Source organism: Sylvia atricapilla, chromosome 22, assembly GCF_009819655.1.
Source record: "Sylvia atricapilla isolate bSylAtr1 chromosome 22, bSylAtr1.pri, whole genome shotgun sequence".
NCBI lineage: Eukaryota > Metazoa > Chordata > Aves > Passeriformes > Sylviidae > Sylvia > Sylvia atricapilla.
The window spans coordinates 231,091-257,620 of record NC_089161.1 but is presented as its reverse complement, the minus strand read 5'-3'; the positions used below and the strand labels follow the sequence as shown (position 1 = coordinate 257,620).

The 26,530-nt window shown below is 49.4% G+C and overlaps 1 protein-coding gene across 1 annotated transcript in view; it reads left to right on the top strand.

Annotated features, from left to right (window-relative positions):
- The window catches only part of LOC136370879 (arginine-glutamic acid dipeptide repeats protein-like), a 93,591-nt gene extending 77,249 nt beyond the window's left edge, over window positions 1–16,342 (top strand). Inside the window, exons 4-6 of the mRNA XM_066334565.1 lie at window positions 9,226–9,332; window positions 12,493–12,594; window positions 16,255–16,342. Coding sequence (XP_066190662.1) covers window positions 9,226–9,332; window positions 12,493–12,559 — 174 coding nt within the window. The 3' untranslated portion in view covers window positions 12,560–12,594; window positions 16,255–16,342. The remainder of the gene's footprint in view (window positions 1–9,225; window positions 9,333–12,492; window positions 12,595–16,254) is intronic.
- Window positions 16,343–26,530: the final 10,188 nt, after the last annotated feature.

Sequence of the window (26,530 nt, the reverse complement as noted above, 5' to 3'; positions counted from 1 at the left end):
CAGAGCTCCTCACTGGTGACATCATCTCTATAATCTCTGACACTTCCTTTGCCCAAAGGCTCCTGCTCAGCTGCTTGAGGAACCAAGTCCTTGGCAGTGTCAAAAACAACCTTCTCAGAAGGTTCTCTTTGGTAAAAGGAAGCTGATGTAAATCAGGAGCTCTCTCTAAAACCATGAAACCAGAGTTTTGTACCAATTCCCTGAACGACTTTTAGTCATTTTGCTGGTTTGGGAGGTTCCCTGCCAGTTCCTGCATTTAGAGGTGATGGCAGCACACAGAACCCTCCTGTTGGAACACCTGGTCTGTGCCTGAGTGGCAGGAAAGGCAAAATCTCCTTTTTTGATACCTCCTGTGTGCCTGAGTGGCAGCAAAGGCAAAATCTGCTTTTTTGATACCTCCTGTGTGCCTGAGTGGCAGGAAAGGCAGAATCTGCCCTTTACAGCTGTAAAGATCTGTCTGTGCTCATTGCCCTGCCCTAAACCCTTGTGCCCAGCCAGGGGAGAGGCATCACCCCAGAATTTCCCAAATTCCCACTGCAGGAGGATTCTGGAGTCAGAGCCTCGGAGCCTGGCACTGATGGGTTCCATCCAGTGCCTCCAGTAATAGAGGGAATTAATTTGAGTTCTGCACGAGGACTGAGTGGTTTCTGCTGCTGGACCTGGGAGTGAATTAACACCTTGACTTCTTTAATAGAGTTATTAGTGGCTTCATTTGTTGAGGTTGTAATGCTGTGGTGATTATATGGCCCAAGACAAATGATGAACTTTGGAGCTGGGTGTTAGCTTGGCTGCCTGTGTTCTCTGTAATTCAAACCAGAGTGCACACGGTGGCCATGGGATGTGCTGGAGGTTTAAAAACCACATTTCTTTATTCAGAGCTTCTTTTCTTCTGGATCATCTCAGTTGTCTGTATGTTCACACCCCAAAAAATGGTGTTATTGGGGTTTTTTTGTCTCTTTCTCCCAGTTTTCCTTTGAGATTTTTTTTCCTCTTCCAGCAGGTAATGCATCCCGTTTATTCTCAGCGTAGTTATTTCGGTTTTAGTGTTTTCAATATCTGCCTATTTCCAGTGAATGGAGAGCATCTTTCCAATCTTTGGATTTAGATGAGATTGCAGCCTGTGAGCTGCTTTGGGGTCTGTTTATTTAGTACTGATTTACATATAAATACCAAAAAAACCTCCAAAGCCCGGTGTTGCTAATTTAGCCTTTGACACCTGGGTCTCTATCAGAAATTCCCTGTCTTCTGCAGATTGCCATTTTTAAAAGATTGCTGCTTTGTTTTCCCTGGTGAGGTGCTCTGGTGCTGCCCATGAACTCCTGGCAGGTTTTTTGCTGGGGCTGTGTGTCTGTGTGGGTTCAGTGTCAGAGCTGGTTTTGCTGTGGCTGGAGCCATCAGCAGGTCGATGTCACACGTTTGGGACATTTTCTGAGCAGATGTAAGTGACCATTCCATGAGTAAATGGTGTCCTCTGGGGAGCTGCCCCAGGAAACATTTCACTTCCCAGGCATTTATTTTCCAAACACACTTTTGTTTCCTCGCAGGGAGCAGCCTTTGCTTTTTGTGCTGGAACAGCCAAACCACAGCATCTGGCTGATGGATGCATTTTCTTCCTTTTCTTTTTTTTTTTTTTTTTTTTTCCAATTTCCAAGCCCAGCCTTTGGCAAAGGTGCTTTAATTTCCCTGCTGTAAATCCCCGTGGCCGTGAATTTGAGCAGGGCAGGACTGTTCAAACTCTGGGCTGACTTTTACACAGCAAACTGCCTCCTGATGTTTTAATCCTCCAGCTCTTGGTGGGTCTGTTCAAAGTAAACCCCTCGGTGAGATGGTAAAGAAACGTGGCCTCTTGATATTTCAAGGTAGAAATCTATTTAACTGTGTGTGATGGCTCGATATAGCCCCGCTGCTGAGCTGCTTGTTTTAATAGAAGTGATAAATACTGTGGCTGGTGCTGCTCTGCAATTAGATCTGAGCTACGTGCTATAATGACATTAATGGCAAATGTCAGGCGGGGCCCGATGTTATCTTCATTTCAGTGTTGCACTTCTTTGGCACGACTGCTGAAAACACCTATGGATTAATTACCGGAGCGCCATTCAATGATCACTTAAATGCATTTGTGATCCCATTAGGGGTGGTGGCTGCTGAGCAGGAGATGCTCAGGTGGGCCCTGTCGATTCGGGTCAGCAGCTCCCTCTGATTGTGAATTTATGTGGAATACACGTTGGGAGTTTATGTAGAACACCATTTGTGAATGTATGTGAAATGCATATTTGGAATTAATGTGAAACACACAGTTTGTGAATGTATGTGAAATGCATATTTGGGAATGTATGTGAAATACACCTTTGTGAATTTATGGAATACACATTTGTGAGTTTATGTGAACACACATTTGTGAATGTATGTGAAATGCACACTTGTAATGTATGTGAATACCAGTTGTGATTAACGTGAAACACGTTTGTGAATGTATGTAATGCATATTTGGAATGTATGTGAAATACACATTTGAATTTATGTGAATACACCTTTGTGAATTTACGGAACGCACATTTGTGAGTTTATGTCAACACACGTTTGTGAATGTAGGTTAAATATACATTTGTGAATTTTGGGAAATACCAGTTCTGAATTTACGTGAAACACATTTGTGAGTTTATGTGAAGCACACATTTGTGAATTTACATGAAACCACATTTGTGAATTAATGTGAAACACACATTTGTGAATTTACGTGAAACACACATTTGTGAGTTAATGTGCAATACACATTAGTGAGTTGGCTGTGGAGCAGGATTTCCCTCGAGGGGCAGCACCTTTGGTGCTGGCAGCACCTTCCCCTGGCAATACCCTGGAATTCCAGATACCTGAGTTATTGCTTTGAGACGTGGGTGGGAAAAGAAACCCAGGAAACCTGGATAGAAAAAAAAAAAGGAAATGGAGCAGAAAGACCCACAAAGGGATGAAATGAGGTACTAAGCAGTGACCCATAACCTTCACGGATCTTACAGAGTTTTATTTTAAGGCAGTCAGGTTTTAAGCATAACTGCCTTTTTTTTTTTTTTTTTTTTTTTTCTTTAACAAGATGAAATATCTTTTGTGGTTCAGGATTGCACTGAAATTTTAAGGGTATTTTGTGCTTTAGTATGTTTCACTGGAATGGAAACAGGTGAGCTGCTGGTTCTCTCAGCACAGTGAGCAGCTTTGTTCCTGGCAAAGCTGCAAAGTTGATGGGATAACAGGACAGTTTATTTTTAAATACAGACACCTCTCAGGTCATTACCTGCGATGATAATCTTCTTTTTCTCCTTTAAAACCCTGGGTGAGGGTTCAAGGTGACGAGTGACACTAATAAAATAAAGGGGCTGTTGGGTGACACTTGTTCCACAGCTGCCAGCTTTTGTCAAAACGTGCTGGTTTGTTGGATTTGGCCTTAGAACTGTGGCTGGATCACAGGGAAATCCAGTGCTGACTCCTGCTGAGGTTGGGAATCACTGCTGGTCACGAATCACAGAATTTCTGGGTTGGAAGACCCAGTTAAACACACCCCAGAATGGTGACTCCAGCACACCCCGGGTTGACCACTTCCACTATCCCTCTTTCTGTAAAAACCTGTTTTAATCACTTTTTTTTCTTTTTTTTTTTTTTTTTTTTTTTTTTTTTTTTTTTTTTTTTTTTTTTTTTTTTTTTTTTTTTTTTTTTTTTTTTTTTTTTTTTTTTTTGCTTTTTCTTTTTTTTGGTTTTAGAATCACTCTTTCCATAACAAAACCTTTTCCCCAATAATTCACCAGGCTCAGGCAGCCTTTTAATGCCATTTATTGCATTTCCTTCGGCTCTGTCCCCCAGCAAACAGAGGCTCAGGCAGCCTTTTAATGCCATTTTTGCATTTCCTTCGGCTCTGTCCCCTCCTCAGGGCTGCCCCAGTGCCTGTCCTGGGTGCAGGTGTCCCTGGTGTCTGTCCCAGTGTCCCTGCACACTGTCCCTGGTGTCCCCCAGGGCTGAGCCGTGTTTTTCAGCCAGTCTGGCAGCTCTTGGGTGCCAACACCCCACTGGGAGACAGCAGATGGCAGAATTAGCAGTTTGGGGAGGCTCTGCAGCCTGGGGAGCTGGAATTCGGGCTGCCCAGACAGCCCTGCAGATGCTGTGCGCCCACGAGAGCTGGCTTTGGCCACCTTTTTGTGTTTGAGGCACAGGCAGCTGCTCTTCGGTATTTTGTGTAGTTTTACAGGTGCATTCCCTGTCCTTCTGTGAGAAACGAGGCCACAAGTGACCTGCTGGTGATATTTGTGATGTTTGTGATGTTTGCAGACGGTGCTGCCTCAATCCTGTAGGAATTGTGTCACCTTAAGTTTTCTTGCATTTGAGTATTGGCGTTTTTGTCGTGGAAATTCCCACAGTGCTTCGTATGTAAAACATTGTAGAGTTTCATATTTCTCCTCTGGGGGAGTCTTGTGATTGATGGGGATGTTCATCTGCGAGGTCAAAGTGTGGCAACCTGTGTACCTGTGTACCTGTGTACCTGTACACAAACCTGTGTACCAATATTCTGCCTTTGATTAGGTGTATATATATATTATGTATATATATATATTATATAGAGTCAGAAAAATTAGAATAGAGTTTTCCTGCCTCGTGCTCGGTGTGTCCAAAACAGTGACGCAACTACAGCAGAGGTGTGCAACAAACACTGTGTGAGTGTGTGTGTGCATCCCCTGGGTGGGCCAGGTGTGTCCCCTCAGATGTGCCCATACAGGTGTGTCCATACGGTGTCCATACAGGTGTGTCCCCTCAGGTGTGTCCCTGCAGATGTGTCCATACAGGTGTGCCCATACAGGTGTGTCCCCACAGGTGTGTCCATACAGGTGTGCCCATACAGGTGTGTCCCCACAGGTGTGTCCATACAGGTGTGTCCCCTCAGGTGTGTCCATACAGGTGTGTCCATACAGGTGTGTCCATACAGGTGTGTCCCTGCAGGTGTGTCCATACAGGTGTGTCCCTGCAGTGTGTCCCCCACAGGTGTGTCCATACAGGTGTGTCCCTCAGGTGTGTCCATACAGGTGTGTCCATACCGGTGTGTCCATACAGGTGTGTCCATACAGGTGTGTCCATACAGGTGTGTCCCCTCAGGTGTGTCCCCCAGGTGTGTTCATACAGGTGTGTCCATACAGGTGTGTCCCCTCAGGTGTGTCCCCACAGGTGTGCAGGGCTCTGTGCACCTGGGAGAGCTGGACATCAGGGGAGCGTGAGGAGAGGTTGAACATCTCCCAGTTCCTCCCCGCCCGGCTGAATTAATCTCCTCAGGCGAATTCCAAAAGGAGGTTTTTATTTTGTGAATCAAAAAGGACCCATGAAAAAACCCGTGCTGCAAACATCAGGAAAACGTCAGGGCGCCGGCCGCTGGAATAAATCCGATATTGTTTTGTCAATAAATTACGCAGTGCCCTGCACAGATCACAGAAATGGGCCTTTCCCTGGCAAACAGCACTGTCTGATAGCCCAGGCAGCTTGTCCCCAGCTCAGCTCACACTGATCCATGATCCGCGGCCTTCCCAAGGCTCCTCCTTTCCTGCCTGGCATTGCTGTGCTCCATCGGCGCTGCTTTGGGCCCAGGTAACCCACCCACGTCCTGTCAGACACCCCTGGCCACGGAGCAGGCTCCAGTAACCTCACAGGTGTAGGGCTCGCAGCTTTGGGGTTGGCTCAGGTGAGGGGCAGCTCTGCCCTGGGCAGGGGCACAGGATTCACCTTAGTGCCTTGGTTTCCCATTATTATTGCTTTGATTTCCTATTAGCTTCTATTCCCATTATTGCCTTTATTTCCCATTATTATTGCCTTTATTTCCTATTATTATTGCCTTTATTTCCATTATTTATTTGCTTTTATTTCCCATTATTGCTTTGATTTCCATTATTATTGCTTTGATTTCCCATTATCATTGCTTTTATTTCCTATTATTGCTTTTATTTCCTATTATTGCTTTTATTCCCATTATTGCTTTTATTTCCCATTATTATTGCTTTTATTTCCTATTTTTCCCTTATTTCCCGTTCTTTTTGCCTTTATTTCCCGTTCTTTTTGCCTTTCTTTCCCGCGGTGTTCCTTTGCTGAACGCTGACAATGCTGCTCTGTTTGAGGAGTAATTACGTGTTGCTATGCGGGCGTCTGAATTAAATAATCAAGCTGCAAAAATAACATTCATTGTAGTAATAACCTCTGCGTTTCCAAGGCTGGCTTTGCTTGGCTTACAACAGCTGATCAGTTTTTTTCTTAATTAATTAGCGAACTGCCTACCAAAAAAGATACCCTGAGAATGTGGAATTACACGTGCTGCTGTGCAGAGGGGAGAGGAATAATCCCTGCTGATTGATCTCTGTAGCTCCTGATTTCCACATTTGTGTCCCCCTCTGGTTTTTGGTGGTTTTTTCCTCACTGTGATGTGAGTGGTATTTATTTTCCTTTTCTCTCCTTTGCCTATTGGTAAATGTCAGAATTGACCGAGAGGAGAAACCAGCTCTAGAGCAGGAATGAGGTTTCACGGTGGGAAAACACGTTGGAAGAAGAGGATTTTCTGCTCCTTGTCCCTGTTTTGCTGTTGGTTTCTCCTGGAATTGCTGCTATTCCCTGACTCCAGCATTTCCCCATCTGTCACCTCCGCCTTTGCAGTTGTGTCCAGAGCTGGTTTGTGTTTAAAAGTGGGTTTAATAGGGCAAGGAGATGAGCGCAGTGATTAAATCCTCTGGGAAGATCTGCAGACATCTGCAGTGTTTGAGGGTTTGGTTCCTCACCAAAAAACAACCTGGGGTCTCTGCAGGTCTGCTCCGGGCTGTGGGAAAACTGCCACCCTGGGATGGTCACAAACCCTGGAAACAGGACTTCCTGCTTTTTAAAGAGAACTTCCAGCATTGGGGTGGGTTTTTTTCCCCTTTAAGGCAGAGGCTCATTTGTAATAGAAGTTGACCAGATGCTTGTGAACTGAGATGCTTTAATCCATTTACAGATCCCATCTAATTCTTGTTCAATGTCCAAAACTGATTCGTGCCGTTTAAAAGGAACAAAACCCCCCAAATGAGCACTTTGTGAAGTGCTGCAGCAAAAGACAATATTTTCATTAAAGGGGAGAATGTGGTTTTGGAGCACAGGGAATCGTTTTGAGCTGACAGAAAGACACTCGAAATTTAAAGCACTTTCCAGTTTTGCAAGCCTGGGTTTGGCATGTGAGTGCCTGCAGCTTTTCAGATGTAAAGGTGTAAAAAAGAGGAGAAAAAAAATAGAAAGTCACACTTTAGGAGGTAGGGGACACTTCTTTTGTGTGCACAGGTTTGAAAATAAACAGTCTGCCGCAGAAGTTGGCGCTTGACACCTCTGAGTGTCGTCTGCTCCATAAATGACATACGTGTTTGGGAAGTTGGCTGAGAAAATAGCATGTCTAGGAATTTCTGTGCCATGAGGGATGTAAATGTGAAAAGGGAGACTCTGACAGACGTTTTGTATTTTTAGCAGGATTGAAGCTTCAGGTTAAAGCCCACGGAGCTGTCTGTGCTGGAGGGTGGGCACAGAAAAGGGCTTTGTCAGGAGGCAGCTGTTCAATGAATTGGACCAAAATGACCAAGGGTGCTAAAAAGAGATATTTAGGAGGAAATCAGCTCATCCCCCTTGAAACAAACCCCAAAGAAACCAGAACCCAACCAACACGGCCCCAAGTGCATCATTGCACAGACTCCTCTGTGAGCAGCTCCTTGTTCAAAAATGATATTTTGTGGCTGCTCTGCCTGTGTGTGCCAGGCTGTCCTGGGTTTTGTCCCAGAGTGAAGCTCCCTGAGCATCCTCTCAGGGTTTCTGTAACAAAGACTGGTTTTTTTGTCCTCTCAGCTGGGAAATCCAAAGAGAAATCCGCAGGGAAATGCCGGGAGATGTTTCCCATCATTGCTGCAAGCTGCACTAATGGAATTTATGAACTCTTAGCCAGAGGATAACAGATTATTTACTTGGACTTTTTTTGTCTCCCGAATTCAGAGAGGCTGCCGTAAAAAGCTGTGCTGCACAGAGAGCATCATTTCAGAAGTCTGCAACCCCAATTTGTGAACAGCAGAAACCAAGAGCCGCCTCTCTCGCGCTGTCCTTTTGATTTTTATTTTTTCTTTCCCCCCTGCATTCGAGAAGCTCGCCGGCTTTGATTGCAGATGTGTGGTGGTTAAAAAGGCCGGGGATGCTGCTTTGGGGATGCTGGAAGGGCTCAATGCTGGCACAATGCTGCCCTGGCAGTGGTTCGCTGGTATTACACGGGCTCTGCTCAGAAAATTGTTGGGTTTTTTTTCTCCCTCCAGCAAGGTTTGGATGTTGTTTATTCAGCAGAAAAGCTCCAACATCCACCAGAGAGACAATGGAACCTCTTTAGCCCGGTTAAACTCAGCAGTGGCAGGCTCTGAGGAGAACCCCAGTGGAGATGTGTGAGGATTGCAGCCCAGGGGAGAAGAAGCTTGTTGTTGCCTCATGCCCAAAGAATGTTCCTTCCCCTGCAGGCTTTTGTTTCTTCAAGTGGTTTGGAGCAGCAGGGAGAACTGCAGAGCAAGGGCTTTGGAGATAACCCACAGAGTCTGTAGTGACTTGATCTAAAAATTCTCTTTCAGTGGTGTTTGTGCTTCACTTTCCCTCGAGAGAAGGAACAAAATTGGTGGCTGGAGCCCAATGAAAAAAGAGCATTTAGGGGAAGAGAGTTTTGTGTAAATTTTCTGTGAGGTTGATGAGCAGTCAGAGCCTGTAATTATTGTGATTGAAGTGCAGTATCTTATTCTTTTGTGTAATAAAGGACGGCTGTGATTATGTCTGGATCCATCTGTCCTTGGGGGGAAAAAAAATCTATTATCTCTTGGTTTCCAGTGCTAAGAAGCTTGCACTGAGTGGCGTTACTGTGGGTATTCTTTTTTTTTGCATGTTTGGCCATAAATACTTCATATTTGTGGAAATCAGCAGACTCCATGAGGCCAGAAATTGCAATCCTTTCCTGATCCCTGGGTTAGTTAGCAGGATGAGTAGATTGGGGATTGCTGGTCAGACGCAGAGACACAAGTGCCCAGGGATGCAGGAGGTTCTCCTGCCTTTGTCTGGGCTGGAAATCACCCTGTCACAGGCTGCAGAAATGCCAGAAATGCCTTCCACTGTCTGGGTCTGACCCCTCTGGGGGCTGGTTGCCCTGGCCACTAACACCCCGGGGTTGTTTTTCAGAGCAAGAGGGACCATCTGCTGATGAATGTGAAGTGGTACTACCGCCAAGTCCGAGGTGCCCGACTCCGTGTACCAGCACCTGTTGCAGGACAGGCACAACGAGAACGGTGAGTGCCCTGCCCTTAATCCCAGTTCTAACAGAGCCAGAACGGTGAGTGCCCTGCCTTAATCCATGTTCTAACAGAGCCAGAACGGTGAGTGCCCTGCCTTAATCCCAGTCTAGCTGAGCCAGAATGGGCACTGGGCTCTGCTTTAATCCTGGTTCTAAATGAGCCAGAACAGTGACTGAGCTCTGCTTTAATCCCAGTTCTAACAGAGCCAGAACTGGGGACTGAGCTCTGCTTTAATCCCAGTCCTGACTGAGCCAGAACAGTGACTGAGCTCTCCTTAATCCCAGTTCTAACTGAGCCAGCACAGTGACTGAGCTCTGCTTTAATCCCAGTCCTGACTGAGCCAGACAGTGACTGGGCTCTGCTTTAATCCAGTCCTGACTGAGCCAGACAGTGACTGGGCTCTCCTTTAATCCCAGTTCTAACTGAGCCAGAACAGTGACTGAGCTCTGCTTTAATCCCAGTTCTAAAGGCGCCAGAACAGTGGAGTGGGCTTTGCTTTAATCCTGGTTCTAACTGAGCCAGAACAGTGAGTGCCCTGCCTTAATCCCAGTTTTAGCTGAGCCCAGAACAGGGACTGAGCTCTGCTTTAATCCCAGTTCTAAATGAGCCAGAACCAGTGAGTGGGCTTTGCTTTAATCCTGGTTCTAACTGAGCCAGAACAGTGAGTGCCCTGCTTTACTCCCAGTTCTAGCTGAGCCAGAACAGTTGAGTGGGCTCTGCAGAGCCAGCCTGCCCTGCTCTGCCCTAATCCCAGTTCTAACTGAGCCAGAACATTCCTGCCAGGGTCTGGAAGCAGGAGATGGTGTGAGAAAAGGGCTGCTGTTTTTTTTTTTACCTGCTGGTGTCACTGGTGTGTGTCCTGGCCCTGGAAATCAGGGACATTCCAGGTGTGCCACAAGTGCTGGGCTTCTGGCATTGCTGCTAATAATAATTATTAGTTATTAACAGTAATTATTTAATTAAATATAATTAGAGCTCATGTCATTAATTAATAACAACAGCAACTATTAGTAATAGTAATTATTATACTATTATTGTTCTTCTCCTTGAGAGAGGATAGAAAAGCAGAATAACCCTGGGTCCTTGGTTGGCCTCCTGGACACTGAAGTGATAATTAGTGATCACCAAAATGATCTGCACAAATTGGGGCTCTCCTCTGCTTTTTGTGCTTCTGCTGCAGTTTGATGAGAACGGAGTCTCCTGCAGTCGTGCTTACAGCCATGAATATTCAGTGTGGTTAATATTGCACTGAGGGCTGGAACTTGAAGCACTTGGAGCTGAGTTTTCCCCTTTTCTCTTTGCAAAAACTCGGTGTGATCTTGGGTTTCACAGGCAGCAGAAGAAACTTTAGTACATGTCCCAGTGTCATTTATCTCCCGCCTCCAGGGGAAGACAATAAAATTTGCTTCTGTTCTTACCAGGAAATTTCCTTGAGGCAACTGTAAAATTCTGAAGATACTCCAAGGTGAACTCTGTGATGATAAAAGTTGATGATTGAAATATGGAATGCAGCAACTTTCTGGTGCCTGACAGAACAAAGTTGAGCACAAGTTCCCCTTTCAAAGGGACATTTTGTGTGTGCTTTTAGCAAAAGCCCCACAAATCTTAACGCTCCTGGTACTAATTTATTTGAAACTTGTAACGAGGAGATTACAGGCACAGTGTCAAAAAGTATTTTTGATAGCATGAGTGCTTTTTTTAAATGCAGTCACCTGTGTGGGGAGAAGAATTTTCTAATACCCTTCCTCAAAGGTATTAGAAAGAAGTCATGGAAAAAGTTGTCTTCCAGTTCTTTGTAACACTCAGAATTTTCTGTGTTTGAAGATTGAATATCAATATTTACCTCAAAGCCAGAGCACTGTGCACTTACCAGTGTCAGGATTTTGTTGAAGATTTGACATTAAATATGCACAGGAACCAACACCTTCTCCTGAAAAACCAGAACAAATCCATTTCCTTGCTTCCTGTCACCTGGCAGTGACTGCTCCCAGTGCTCCAGATTGTCACCCAGTGCCCTGAAAGCTTCTTCCCTTCAGAAATCCGAGGGAAGCGATGGATGAGAATAGATCTGATGTTCTTGTTGATGCCTTGGGAAGCTGAGCTGGAACAGGGACTGGACAGAGCCAGGGAATAAATTGGATATTGATGGAAAAGTCTCAAAGGACCCCGCTTGGGCAGGACAAGAGCCTGGGCAGGGCTGCCACCCAAGGTGGGCACAAAAGGGACCCAAAATGGACCCCAATAGTTCACAAGTGGACAAAAGTCACCAGATCGGACACTTCGATAAGTTTTGGTCATTTGCACATTGGGGTTGAATTGTCCAGTTCCAGCGCAGGTGATGAGGTCCCATCAGTTTGTTTCTGTCTTTGCCCACCCCTGTTTGTGCTTTGGGGCTGAAAACTGTAACCATTGTCCTTGGTGTGCAGCAGGAGAAGATTTGTTTGTGTCCCTGCGTGTGCAGAGCTCAGTGACACTGCCTGTGAGCCCTGGGCACCGCAGAACATAACATACAGCAAAGCTCAAACTCAATGGCGTCACTCAGACATTAATTCTTCCCATCCCACGCTCCACTGACCACGTGAGCAGCGTGTTTGTCACTCTGAGTGAGCACCTGAGGAACATCCTGGGGCTGTCCACCTGCCAGGGACAGTGCCCAGGACAGTGCCCAGGACAGTGCTGGCCCAGCTGCAGGGTCAGGGCAGGGTCAGTGACCCCAGGACAGTTTCAGGGCTGTGTTTTGTGATCCCAAGGGTTGTGTTGGTGACCCCAGGGCAGTGTCAGTGACCAGTGCAGTGTAGAGGACAGTGTCTGTGACCCAGGGCAGTGTCGTGACCCCAGTACAGTGTCAGGGCAGGTCAGTGACCTAGGCAGTGGTCAGGACACTGTTGGTGATCCCAGGCAGTGTTGGTGACCCCCAGGACACTGTTGGTGACCCCAGGGACAGTGTCAGTGACCCAGGACACTGTGGTGACCCCAGCTGCAGTGTCAGGCAGTGTCAGTGACCCCAGGACAGTGATTTGGTGACCCAGGGCAGGGTCCAGTGACCCCGGACGTGTCAGGACAGTGTGGTGACCCAGGGGAGTGTCAGTGACCCCAGGACACTGTTGGTGACCCCAGCGGCAGTCTCATGGCTGGTCTGTGTTTCCCACTGCAGATTCAGGACGGGCGCTGGTGATCACAGACAGACCGGTGATCAAGACCGTGAGCTCTTCATCTCCTGACTACGTGGGAACACGTACCACGCTGCTGCCCTCAGGTCAGCACGGGCTGGGACACCTGGGCACCACCTGGGGGACACCTGGGGGTCACCTGGGCACACCTGGGGACACCTGGGGGACACCTGGGGACACCTGGGGACACCTGGGGGCACACCTGGGGACACCTGGGGCCGGGGGGACACCTGCGGGATAGCCTGGGGGACACTTGGGAGGACACCTGGGGCCTAGGAGGGGACAGCGTGAGGGACATCTGGGGCTGGGGGACAGCCTGGGCACACCTGGGGGACACCTGGGGGACACCTGGGGCTGGGGCACAGCTGGGGCAGTCAGAGGTGTCTGGGGGTCTGTGTCCCCTCCCCTGCAGTGCTGCAGGGCTCTGTGCTCTGCTCCCTGCATCCCCTCTCCATCCCGGGCACTCGGTGGTGCCCCAGGCACCTGTCCTTGGCCAGCCCAGGGCACTGCAGGTTCCTGCCCTTCCCTCAGAGCCTGGGTTCCCTGGGAGCCCCTCCTGCAGCCCTGACTCTGGTTAATTGCATTAAAGGCTTTTCTGGGTGCTCCCAGCTCAGCCCAGAGCTGAGGAGAACCATCTCGGTGCCCAGGGGGAAGGAGTGGCCCAGGTGAGTGGCCCAGGTGTGTGCCCTGCCCTGGGTCTGCTCCTGCCTCAGGGAGACACCCTCACCTCAGACGTTCTCCCATCCCAGCAGCAGCGTGCTCTGTCAGCTGATTTTCAGCACGCCAAAACGCCTGGATATTGTCAAGATGCAAATTGAATAATCTCCCTGATAATGGTGCTCAGATGGTGTTTCACCAGAGCCATCTGGAGACATTTTTTTTGTTCAGAGTCGCTGGGTTTTTTTTTTTTTGCTGAAGTCACTTTACTTCAAGACAAACTGGCTTCTGTTGTGGCAGGGGGAAGCCTTGATTTCAATATTAAACCTTTCTTATGAACTCAGAGCATTCCAGCAGTGTGCCAGGAGACCCTGGAATTCCACAGTGCCTCTGCTGAGTCCCCTTCCAGTTTTAAATCAGCTTTTCTGTCCTGATGGAGCCAGGCAGAAAATCTGCTCAAACACAGAGAAACTCAACTCTGTGCCTGCAGTTTTCCCTGGGACTGTTCTCACTCCTCTTCTGCATCCTTTTATATTTTTTTCCCCTTTAAAGAATAGATAGAAAGGGAAAGATAAAAATGGAATATTCGTGTGTGCCAACAAACTTGGAGAATAACCTCTGAGTGTAGAAGACGAGCAGCAGGATAATTGCACATGGTGTTCCTGCAGAGAGCATGGGGGAGGCAGAATGTGTCGTGATGCATGAAAGGTTAACACGAAATTCTAATTTATTATCATACGGGATCATTCCCCTGCCCTCTGCAAACAAATGGACACACAAGGAATTGATGACAAACTGGGGAATAAAACAGTGATTGTAACTCCCAATATTCTGCTCTAACCAGTGGAGGGATTTAACTAGAGGGTAGTTGTAGATCTCTGTGGAAGTGTGTAATAAACGTGATGTGCTTTTTACCTCTCTGGTAAATCTTGGCTGCTGAAATGCACAACTCCTGGTCTGGAGTGCTGTGAACAAAATGTGCTGCTGCTGATAGAGATAAAGCAGCTGATCTGGAACATGCTGATTAGCTGGCAGGTGAATTACTGAAAGGAAGCTAAATCTCTTTCCCCAGCATACTTTAAAAATGTGAATTTAATGGGAAATATCAAAACAAATCCCCCTGCTCGTTTTCTGTCTCTCCAAATGACCAAACTTGGTAAGAATTCAGCCTCCAGGGGGAAATCAGTGTCAGTGGGCAAGGCTGGCCCTCAGTGTTTGTGTGGGGGACCTCTCAGTGCCCTGCTGCTCCTTTACAAGCTGCCAGGACCTGGCCAGTGCCCAGGGCAGCTCTGGCTGTGCCAGGAGGGCGGGCAGCCCCAGCTCCACTGCCAGGGGGGACTTTGTGCAGGACAGCCCGGCTTTATTCACCCTCCATGCCTTTATTGACCCCAGTCCTGGCTCTGAGAGCACTTCTGAAAGGGTTTTCTCTTTCTGGAAGTGCTTTTCCCCTTTCTGAAGGGTTTTCCCCTTCTGGAAGTGTTTTCCCTTTCTGGAAATGCTTTTTCCCTTTCTGGAAATGTTTTCCCCCTTATGGAAGTGCCTTCTTCTTTCTGGAAGTGCTTTTCCCCCTCTCTGGAAGTGTTTCCCCTTTCTGGAAGTGTTTTCCCTTTCTGGAATTTTTTCCCTTCTGGAAACGTTTCCCCTTTCTGGAAGTGTTTCCCCCCTTTCTAGAAGTGCTCTCCCCTTTCTGGAAGTGTTTTCCCTTTCTGGAAACGTTTTCCCCTCTCTGGAAGTGTTTTCCCTTTCTGGAATTGTTTCCCCTCTCTGGAAGTGTTTTCCCTTTCTGGAAGTGTTTCCCCTTTCTGGAAGTGTTTTCCCTTTCTGGAAGTGTTTCCCCTTTCAGGAAGTGTTTCCCCCTTTCTGGAAACGTTTTTCCCCTTTCTGGAAGTGTTTCCCCCTTTCTGGAAGTGTTTCCCCTCTCTGGAATTGTTTCCCCTCTCTGGAAGCGCTCTCCCCTGGCAGGATGAGGAAGAGGAGCACGCTGAGGTTCCAGCCTGGCCCAGGGGTGCTGGTCCATCCCTTTCCTGAGGGATGCAGAGCTCCCAATCTCACCCCTGCAGCTCTGCACTCTGTGCCCAGGCTGCCCAGCAGGATCTCTGCAGGAAAACAAGGATTCTCTCACTGTGGCACTTTTTATTCCATTTCAAACAGAACTGGCAAACCTTCAGCAGTGTGCAGCAAGCCCCTGTCTGTAACAGGGAGCTGTGTTCAGGAGAGAGGAGATCTTAGAGCCTGACAGTCCCAAAAAGAGAAATGTCTGTGTTTGTGCTCACTGCACTGGCTCAGGTTTGGATAAAACCCTGGTCCATTCTTTGCCTGGGTCACTCAGGGCCAGCTCAGGGCTGCCAGAGCTGCAGCACCAACAGCCCCACAAACCCTCCAGGAAACGAGCTGCAAACTCCTCACAGTCAGCCTTAATGCTCTTCACAAGGATAATGACTTCATCAGCAAGCTGTATTAAAAAATTATTAGCAATCTGGGGTAGAACAAGCTAATAAATCCTCAGTTCTCTTTTTTATTTCCCTCGTTTTCTGTAATAAGTCTTTGTGAGTTTTACTCTCAAAGGTGTGAAAATAAAAGAAACTTCTGTCTGCTTGGAGTTTGGATTGCACACTGGCTGAAATTGCACCACAGCTTTTGCTTTTCATTTGGAGCTTTTATTAAACTGGAGTTTTATTTAGCTTCCTAAATAGAGAGCCGACTTCAGCCACGTGGAGAGTGGAATTTTGGAAGATGCCACTGTAACAGGACTGTAAAAGCTTTGCAAATTAGGGATTGTCAGGCTTGCATTTCGAGCCATTGTTTGTTGGGCTGATTAAATTTGGGCTCCTCAGGACTGTGCTGGCTGAGGGAGAATTAATGAATGTTTGCAGAGCACCATCTGAGCCTCTGGAGCTGCATTTCCTCCCTTTCCCACCATGGGAAGAAGCCACATGGATTTTTGTTCAAGCAGCCTCGTTTTTATGATGTTTTGGACGTTGATGAGAGCAGAGATGCCTGTGGCTTCTACCCAGATTGCAGTGGCACTTAATTAAAGTAGCTGTTGCTGAAGCCAGAATTCTAATGCCATTTTCTCCTCTTTCTTTCAGAGGGAAGTGCAACATCTCCCATTTCTCTGACATATTTGCTGCTCGAGAGTTCAAGGCACGAGTGGATTCATTTTTCTACATCCTGGGCTATAATCCAGAGACAAGGTAAGTGAAAATGGCTTTTAAACTCCACTTCACCGTGACCTGAGCTGCTGTGTCACTCAAAGGTTGGGCTTGATGATCCTGAAAGTCCTTTCCAACCTTAATTCTGTGAAAATGACTCAAGGGAAGAAAGGTGAAAATGCAGCTGGGGTGGGAGAGAAGCTGCATCTTTCTGAGTGTGTTTATTCAGAAGAAAAAAATGAGAATAGGAAATAAAACTGTGCAGTGAGTCCTGATATCCAGGTGCATCTCTGGGTAAATAATGTGCTGCTTCTAAACAGCTTTTTGGGAATCTGGGAGTTTGTTAAAGCTTGCAAACTTCATCAGGGGGGTTCTTGGCTGAATACACACCCCTGAAAAGGCTTCTAAAAAATCATTGGCACATTCTATCAGCAAAGTCGAGATTTAGGCACTTCGAAGAGATCAAACTGGAAGTTTTTAAGTGTGGAGATTCTTGCTTTCCTGTGTCAATAATTCTCCAGGGTCCCATACCAGGAAAGCCTGGTTCATGCTTTTTTGGCCTAGAACAAATGAGAGGGACAGAAAAAAACTTTTGTTTTTTGGAATCAGTTTATTTTTTGAGGAAGGTGTGTCCACTCTGCCTGGGGTTTGTTCAGCTCTCTTTGGAGAGCTCAGTCCAGGCTGTAGCTTTGTTATTTTCTGGGTGCAAACGTGACCCTTTGACCATTTATGGGATTTTCTAACCCAGAAAATGCCTCCCGAGTGCCTGCCCTGGGGAGTTTGCTGTTTGGGGAGGATATTTCCAAGTGAAAGGTGAATAATTTGGCCAAGCTCTGTGCCCACAGGAAGGGGATTGTTCTCTCAGTGCAGAACCATCAGATTTGCAGAAATAATGAGGAGAAAAGTCTTGTTTGAGATGGGGGGTTAGACAAGCATATAGACAATAAATATTTGAATTGTTCCTTGGTGGATTCACTGTTTCTAATGCAGATCTGAATCTTTGTGCTTCAGGGCATTGTCTGCAGTTAGGGAAGGACTGGTATTATTATTATTATCAATGATAATTAATAATGAATTATGATTGATGCGGATGTTTATATGAAATTTCCCATTTTTGAGGCTTCCTGTGCCTTCTTCTGAAGTGTCTCGATGTGTCTTTGTGGCTGGGAGGGCTGTGAAATCCTCTCTGGGCCATTTCCCATTCTCTGGGAGCCCCTTGCTGGTGGTGGATGGTGCTGAGCCCTGGGAAAACCCCAAATTCAAAACAGCAGATGTTAAAACAGAACATCTCTGGTGTGTTTTCTTCAGGGCAGTGCACCAAGGCAAGGCTTGGAGAGGTTTTTATGGTGTACCCTCCCTGACCCCTGCCTTGGTCACTCTGTATTTTGGGCTGGAGTCTTTGTGGTGATGGCCAAAGGATGATTTCTCCTGTGAAATGGAATTTTTTTTGCTGCTGTCAGTGAGGTTTTAAACCCATTTTTCTGGGCAGAAGTAGCTTTAATTCTTCCAGCTATTAGAGAATGACTGAGCCTGAAAGGATCAATGAAATGACAAAGCAGAGCACTTAGTGATCAGCTAATTACTCAGCTCTGAAAAGTGGAGTTTTCTTCATTTGGTTGCAGCCAGGTTTGGGGTGTTTTTAATTAATTCCAGCTCTTGAAGCCTGTATTTTGTGTCAGAATGGGGGAGGCTCAGAGAGAGGAGCTGAAGGGAAGTTGTTGGGTAATTTTTGAGCTGTGTTTTGTCTGAGGCCGGATTTCCTTTGCTTTGGGAAGTGAAAGTGTTGTAAAGCACATTTCAGGGCGGGCTTTTGGGGCTCTGTCACTGTTATCTTCCACTTTCCTAAAGCAAAGGATCATGTCCTAAAGTAAAGAATTAATCTTGTTCCACCTGGGACACTCCTGGTGATTTGAAAGTGTTGTAGAAAAGGTTCTGGATGCTGCAGGATGTGGAGTGGGACCCAAAAAATCCCAACCTGGGGTTGTTTTATACAGAGGGGATTTTCTGTCTCCAGGATTCTGGGCTCAGCAGAAAATGCTCACAAACTTCTGCAGGACTCAGCGTCCTGGGATCTATTTTAGTGTGTTTATATGTTTGCAGAGAAGCTATTTTTGTGTTGTTTGTATTTGCAAAATAACTTGGGGAAAAAATTAAACAAACCCAGGACTGCAAAAACATCCTCAGCATTGGAGGGGACGTGGAGGATGAGATCCTTTTGTTGTTGGAGGACACAGAGCTGAAGGAAAAAGTTGTTTTGTCCTTTCTGTGCTGTTTGAAACTTGGGATTCTCAGTTTACCTTGAGGAAAATGAGTATTTTCCTGGTGTTGATCATTTCTGTGCTCTGGAATTGGTCAGCCTGGCCCTTTTGGGGTCATTTTGGTGCTCCAGGCTGGGTTTTCTCTGCAGAGGCTGTGTCAGTAAAATCCTCCCATCCCTGAGCAAACTGATTTGTGGAATTAAAGCCAAAGGGCAGAGTGTTGATCAGGGCAGAGCTCTGGGTGTCCCTGGCTCTGGGGGCTGCAGCTCAGCGCTGCCAGCTGAGGAAAAAACCATCATTTTATGTCAAGGACTTGAAAATAATTAATTGTGTGTCTCTTCAGAGGAGTGACTGCGTTGACAGTGACGGATTCCATAACAAGTGGCAGGCCACAGCCAGGGCTGATTGCTGTATTAGAGGATCCTGCCTGTGTTTATTCATTGATCAGCAGATCCTGGCTGCGTTTATTAGTGGATCCCAGCTGTATTTATGGCTCCCTGGCTGTAATTATTTATTAGCAGATCCCCATCTGTATTTATTTATTTACAGATCTCTGGCTGCCTCAGTGGATCCTCAGCTGTATTTATTTATTAGCAGATCCCAGGCTGTATTTATTGTGGATCCTCAGCTGTATTTATTTATTAGCAGATCCCTGGCTGTATTTATTGTGGATCCCGGGCTGTATTTATTTATTAGCAGATCCCTGGCTGTATTTATTGTGGATCCCCGGGCTGTATTTATTTATTAGCAGATCCCAGGCTGTATTTATTGTGGATCCCAGGCTGTATTTCTTTATTAGCAGATCCCAGGCTGTATTTATTGTGGATCCCCGGGCTGTATTTATTTATTAGCAGATCCCAGGCTGTATTTATTGTGGATCCCAGGCTGTATTTATTTATTAGCAGATCCCAGGCTGTATTTATTGTGGATCCCAGGCTGTATTTATTTATTAGCAGATCCCTGGCTGTATTTATTGTGGATCCTCAGCTGTATTTATTTATTAGCAGATCCCTGGCTGTATTTATTTATTCACTGGTGGATCCCGGGCTGTGTTTAATTATTTCCTGGCGGACCTCGGGCTGTATTTATCTATTCCTGACTTTATTTATTTATCCCCGGCTGTATTGATTTATCTCCTGGTGGATCCCCGGCTGTTATTGATCTATTTCCTGGCAGATCCCGGGCTGTATTGATTTATTAGCAGAGGATCCCGGGCTGTATTGATTTATTTCCCGGCAGATCCCGGGCTGTATTTATGGATCCCGGGCTGTATTGATTTATCTCCTGGTGGATCCCGGGCTGTATTTATTTATCCACTGGCAGATCCCGGGAGTATTGATTTATTTCCTGGCAGATCCCGGGCAGTATTTACGGATCCCGGGCTGTATTTCTCTCTCTCCCGGCAGATCCCTGGGCTGTATTTATGATCCCCGGCTGTACTGAATTCTCTCCCGGCAGATCCCGGGCTGTATTTATTTATCTCCTGGTGGATCCCGGGCAGTATTGATTTATCCACTGGCGGATCCTGGGCTGTCCCCTCCGCACTGTCCCTGTCCCCTCCGGCTGTCCCCATCCCCGTCCCCGTCCCTGTCCCCGTCCCTGTCCCTGTCCCCGTCCCTGTCCCTGTCCCCGTCCCGTCCCTGTCCCCTCCGGCTGTCCCCATCCCCGTCTTGTCCCCGTCCCCTCCGCACTGTCCCTGTCCCTGTCCCCGTCCCTGTCCCCATCCCTGTCCCCGTCCCCGTCCCCTCCGCACTGTCCCCGTCCCCTCCGCACTGTCCCTGTCCCCGTCCCCGTCCCCTCCGCACTGTCCCCATCCCTGTCCCCTCCGCACTGTCCCCGTCCCCATCCCCATCCCCGTCCCCGTCCCCTCCGCACTGTCCCTGTCCCTGTCCCTGTCCCCGTCCCCTCCGGCTGTCCCCGTCCCCTGTCCCCGTCTCCGTCCCCTCCGCACTGTCCCCGTCCCTGTCCCCGTCCCCTCCGCACTGTCCCCGTCCCCTCCGGCTGTCCCCGTCCCTGTCCCCGTCCCCGTCCCCGTCCCCTCCGCACTGTCCCCATCCCCGTCCCCGTCCCCTCCCGGCTGTCCCCGTCCCCTCCGGCTGTCCCCGTCCGCGTCCCGTCCCCGTCCCCTCCGCACTGTCCCCGTCCCTGTCCCCGTCCCCGTCCCCATCCCCGTCCCGTCCCGTCCCCGCCGGGCGCCGCGGCGCCGCTCCCCGCTCTGCCGGAGGAGAATGAGGAGGAGGAGGCGGCGGGTCACAGCACATGCTCAGTGGCGGCGGTCCGAGGGCGAAGTTTGTGCGTTCTGCGTGCGGGCTTAGGTCACAGCACAAGCTCAGTGCAGGCTCGCCCGGGGCCGCAGCCCGCATGTGCCTCCATTTTGCGGTGGCCGAGCGCAGGAGGCAGGCTCGGGGCCGGCCGCCGAGCGCAGCGCAGCGCAGCCCGCCGCCGCCGCCCGCCGCCGCCCGCCGCCGCCATGGAGGAGCCCTGCGGGGCCTGCAGGTGAGGCGGGCCCGGCCCCGGCCCCCGAGCCCCCGAGCCCCCGGCCCGGCTGGTCCCCGGCTGGCCCCCGGCTCCCAGCCCCCGGCCCCTGGCCCCCGAGCCCCCGGTCCCGGCCCCCGAGCCCCCGGCCCGGCTGGTCCCCGGCTGGCCCCCGGCCCCCGGCTCCGGCTCCCGGCCCCCGGCTGGTCCCCGGCCCCCGGCTTACGGCCCCCGGCTGGCCCCCGGCTGGCCCCCGAGCCCCCGGCTGGTCCCCGGCTCCCAGCCCCGGCCCGCACTGCCGCGGGGGCTGGGGGTGTGGGATGGGGATGGGGGATGAGGGATGTGTGCCGGGAGCTGTGGGCTGTGGGATATGGGATATGGGCTGAGGGCTGGGGGCTCTGGGCTGTGGGATATGGGATATGGGATGTGGGATGTGGGATATGGGATATGGGCTGTGGGCTATGGGCTCTGTGCTGGGGGCTGTGGGATATGGGCTCTGGGCTATAGGCTATCGGCTGGGGGCTGGGGGATATGGGATGGAGGATATGGGCTATGGGCTGAGGGCTATGGGCTGTGGGATAGGGGATATGGGCTGTGTGCCGGGAGCTGGGGGCTCTGGGCTAGGGGCCATGGGCTGAGGGCTGGGGGCTATGGGCTGTGGGATATGGGCTCTGGGCTAGGGGCCATGGGCTGAGGGCTGAGGGCTGGGGGCTATGGGATATGGGCTATGGGCTATGGGCTATGGGATATGGGATATGGGATATGGGCTGAGGGATATGGGCTATGGGCTGGGGGCTGTGGGATATGGGCTGAGGGCTGTGGGATATGGGCTATGGGCTCTGGGCTCTGTGCTGGGGGCTGGGGCCTGGGGGATGTGGGATATGGGCTGTGTGCCGGGAGCTGGGGGCTCTGGGCTGGGGGCCGTGGGCTGGGGGCTGTGGGATATGGGCTGGGGGCTCTGAGCTCTGGGCTGGGGGCTCTGAGCTGTGGGCTGAGGGCTCTGGGCTGGGGGCTGTGGGATATGGGCTATGGGCTGTGGACTGGGGGCTCTGGGCTGTGGGCTAGGCACGGCACGGCCACGGGGTATCAGCCGTTCCAGCTGTGCATCCAGATGTGGGCAGCTGTGGGCTGCCGGGCCGGGCTGTGACAGCAGGGGCACGGTGACAGCAGCATCATGTGTGTGCTCTGACCATGGAGCTCCTCTGTGCTCCAGGATGGAGCCTCTGTGTGCTCCAGGATGGAGCTCCTGTCTGCCCTGAGCATGGAGCTCCTGTGTGCTCCAGGATGGAGGCTCTGTGTGCTCCAGGATGGAGCCCGTGTCTGCTCCAGGATGGAGCCTGTGTGTGCTCCAGGATGGAGCTCCTGTCTGCCCTGGGCATGGAGCCCCTCTGTGTGCTCCAGGATGGAGCCTCTCTGTGTGCTCCAGGATGGAGCCCGTGTCTGCTCCAGGATGGAGCCTCTGTGTGCTCCAGGATGGAGCCTCTGTGTGCTCCAGGATGGAGCTCCTGTCTGCCCTGAGCATGGAACTCCTGTGTGCTCCAGGATGGAGCCTGTGTCTTTTCCAGGATGGAGCCCTGTGTGTGCTCCAGGATGGAGCCACTCTCTGCTCCAGGATGGAGCCCTATTTTTCTCCCTGTGTGGATGGTTCTGTGCTGGTGCAGGGCACTGATGACTCTGACACTTGGCCAGGGGCAGCTGTGGCCCTGCTGTCCTCTCAGTGCCGTGCAGGTAACCGTGGTACACCTGAACTCAGCCCTGCTGCCCAGGGACAGTGTGAGGCACTCAGCAGGCTGGTGGGATAACGAGCAGGGTTTGGGCTCTGAGCTCCCTGTGGGACAGGCAGCAGTGTCACTGCCAGGTACAGGTGGCTGTCAGGGGAGCTGGCTGTTGTGTCCTCAGCCCCAGGGGTCTGTCCCTGTGCCCAGCAGGACTGTCCTGCCCTGTCCTGCAGAGCTGCCCTCTGCCCTGGAGCTCAGTCCTTTGGAGCTGTGCAGTGTTTGGGTCTCCAAACTGTGACACCTCAGCCCTGCTCACACTGTCACCCACCTGGGCAGGGGCTGTGTCCCTGGGGCTTGGAGGGACAGCGACTCCTCAGAGTGACAGACAAGGGGGAGCAGCTTGAGGCTCACAGCAGAGATTTGGATGGAAGTTAGGAGGGAATTGTTCCCTGGCAGGGTGGGCAGGGCTGGCACAGGTGAAGCTGTGGCTGTCCCTGGAGCCCTGGCAGTGTCCCAGGCCAGGCTGGACACTGGGACTTGGAGCACTGGGACAGGGGAAGGTGGCCCTGCCATGGCAGGGGTGGCACTGGATGGGCTTTATGGTCCCTTTCAGCACACCCCAGCCCGTGATTCTGGTCAGGAGCTGAGGAATGGGTGATGAATAAACCTGCAGAATTCTGCCCGTGTCAGTGCCCTATCCATGTCTGTGTCCTGCCCCAAGTGTCATCCCTGTCACCATTTCCTTTTATACCTGCAGAGCATAAAAAACATCCAGAACACTATTTCATGGTCCCTGTGGCCATTGGCTGAAGCAAAGTCCTGCTCATGATGACAGAGCTCAATTCCCCTGAGCTTCAGCTTGGCTCATAGTTTAGAGAGGAGTCTCCATAGGCCTGAGCTTTGGACACATTCTTATTCCTAATAAAGGAACTCCTTGAATTTCTCCTGCTGCAGGAATCTGCCAGTGCTCTGCAGGAGTGCAGGGCAGCTTAGCACTGGTTTGAAATGTTCACCTGTAGCCAGAAGAGAAGGGCTTGGGCAGCCAGTTCATGACCCAGCAGCTCCTCAGGTCTGTGTGGAGGTGCACACTTGGCTTTATAAAGAAAAACAACATCAATAAAATCCCAACCCTCCCAGGGACAAACCCCAGAGCCCAGGGCAAGGCTGGGGGAGGCTGTGAGGTGTCCTGGAGCTGCTGGCAGGGTCTGCCCCAGCTCAGCCTGCAGCTCTGCTCCTGCCCTTACCCCATTCCTCAGGGACAGTTTTGTCCTGGCTGCCTGCCCAGCACATCCTCCCGTTCAGGCGCTGCTGGTAGCTGGTCTGCTGAGTTCCTGCCACTCCAAACAGCTGCCAGAAATCGCAGATACATCATGGGAAGTGCTTGAATATTGTCCTTTGGGTGAAAATATTCTCTTCCCTTTGTTTTCACCTTCATTTCAGCTTGTTTGTTTTTTTTTTTCCCAGGCATCAATCAGTAAGACTACCTCTCTCCCCTTCCTTCCAATTCTTTAGGATGTAATTTGTGTTAATTAGGGCTCTTTTTTCCAGGGGTATGGTGGAACTAGGGATACCTTCCAGCTCCTTCCCTGCTTCCCACTGCTCGTGCCCATCCGCTGTGACACGAGCTGTTTTTTGTGCTCTCAGGCAAGTTCAGAGCCCAGAGGCTGAGCACTGCCCCTGACCTGATGGAGTTTGGTGGAGAAGGTCCCTGCTGGGGAGCCCAGGCTGCTTTCACAGGGGATTTTTGCTCTGGGAGGTGCAGAGGCACTGCCTTGGCCCTTTTGGAGCCAGTCAGTCCATGCTGAGCTCATGTCAGTGTTCACTCAGCAGTGTCAGTGCTGCTTGTGGACAACCTTCTGGTGCTATTAAAGTCAATATCACCAGATTAAAACCTTGGCTTTACACCATTACAATAGTTCCCAGGAATTAATTTTTGGAACTTATGATCAAAATGTTGTTGTCTTCCTTATCTGGAGGTAAAGAGGTGTTAGAGGGGTGCCCTGTGGCAGCTGTCAGTAAAATATTCCCCACACTGGTCATTCCTGAGTGCAGAGAACATTTCCTTCCCCTGCAGCAACTGACTGAATTACTGTCACCTCCGTCCCACCTTTTGGGGACAGCCCTGAGGACTCTCTGTGGGCTTTATTTTTTTCTCTAAACATGCTAAAACCCCCAGCTTTTATCTTGAAAAAGCTTTATCCTGCAGGAGCAGCAGGGTGCAGAGCAGCCCCTGCAGTCAGGAGCAGGCTGGGGCTTGCTCTGGAGGGGCAGATGTTGGGACACGTTTATTTATTCCTGCTTTGGAGAGAGCAGGGACTGAGAACCTTCCCTGCCTGAAGTACAGCTTGGGTTTCTCACCCAGAAGACAAAATTGCTTCTGCTTTTTTATTTATTTATTTATTTATTATTGTTGTTGTTATTATTACTATTATTATTACTACTATTATTATTATTACTATTATTATTATTACTATTATTATTATTATTACTATTATTATTATTATTACTACAACACGCAGTTGCAACAGGTTGTAAATGAGGCTCGAGCATACAAAGTGCAAGAATCTTTTCTGAGCGTGAGGATACTGTCTGTATAAAATGAAATTTAAACTCTGGCTGAAAGAATGAAGCTTTAAGGCCCAGGTGAATTCAGATTTGTTCCTCTGAGGTATTTAACTCAGGTTTGAGGCAGTTGTGGGGTTTTTTGGGTTGAAATCAAGCAGCCTGAAGGTGTTTGTCCCTTTTGTGTTTTGAAGTGTGCAGGGTTTGAACACGAGGTGCAGAAGATAATTTGGGGTTAAAAGGAAGGACCCACTTGGCTCAATATCCTGCTCCCACCAGTGACCACAAACAGATGCTCTTGGCTGCAGTGCCACTCACTGATAAACTGCGTTTTTAATCTGCTGGAGTTGGAGTGGAGTAATTCTGTCCTCCCCTGTTTTGTCCCTCTAGAGATGGAACAAAATGATCCTTGCCAGATGTTTTTAGGAGTGCCTCTGAAGAGCTGGGCTCTTTCATCTTGGCTATTGGACTATTGGAATTAAAGGATTTTTTTTAATCCTTTTCCTGGGAGTTTTTGTTAACTTTACAGAGATGACAAATATCCAGGAATTGCTTTGCTGTGTCACACTCTCAGTGGATGTAACTGATTGTGTGGCCATTAATTAGGCTGGTTAATCAGTGCTGAGCGTATGACTGCAGCTTATAATCTATTTTAGCACACATCTATCTAACACAGGCTTGGTTTGATTCAGTAAAGCCACTGATGTTGATACCAGGCTTCACACACAACCCCAAATCTCATAAAATGCATTGTTCAGTGTTATAGCTTACTAAAAATGAGCACAGAGCCCAAACCCCTCGAAATCCTGGCTTTGAGAAGTGTCTCTCCTTTTATCTTTGGCTGTATAGAAATAATGACCTTTTCCAGCTGCTTTTGGACACTTCCTTGGCCCATGCCCTGTCCTCACACGGGGGTGGCACAGGAATCCGTGTCCTGGTGCCACCTCAGGTGCCAATTCCACAGCCCTGACCTTCCTCTGCACAGGAGCTGTGTGTCCCTGCTGTGCCCCTGTCACACTCTGGGTTCCAGCCGTGGTTTTAGCAGGTTTCTCATGGATTTTAGAGAGTTTGCTTTGAAAACCCTTCCTGGGGAGCTCCAGGGAGAGCCAGAAATGGTGTTTGAGGGGAGGTTTGTGGCTGGTTTTACAAAGGCACGCTGTAATTGAGTTAGGGATCAGCTCAGGCTGCAGAGCCAGGGCT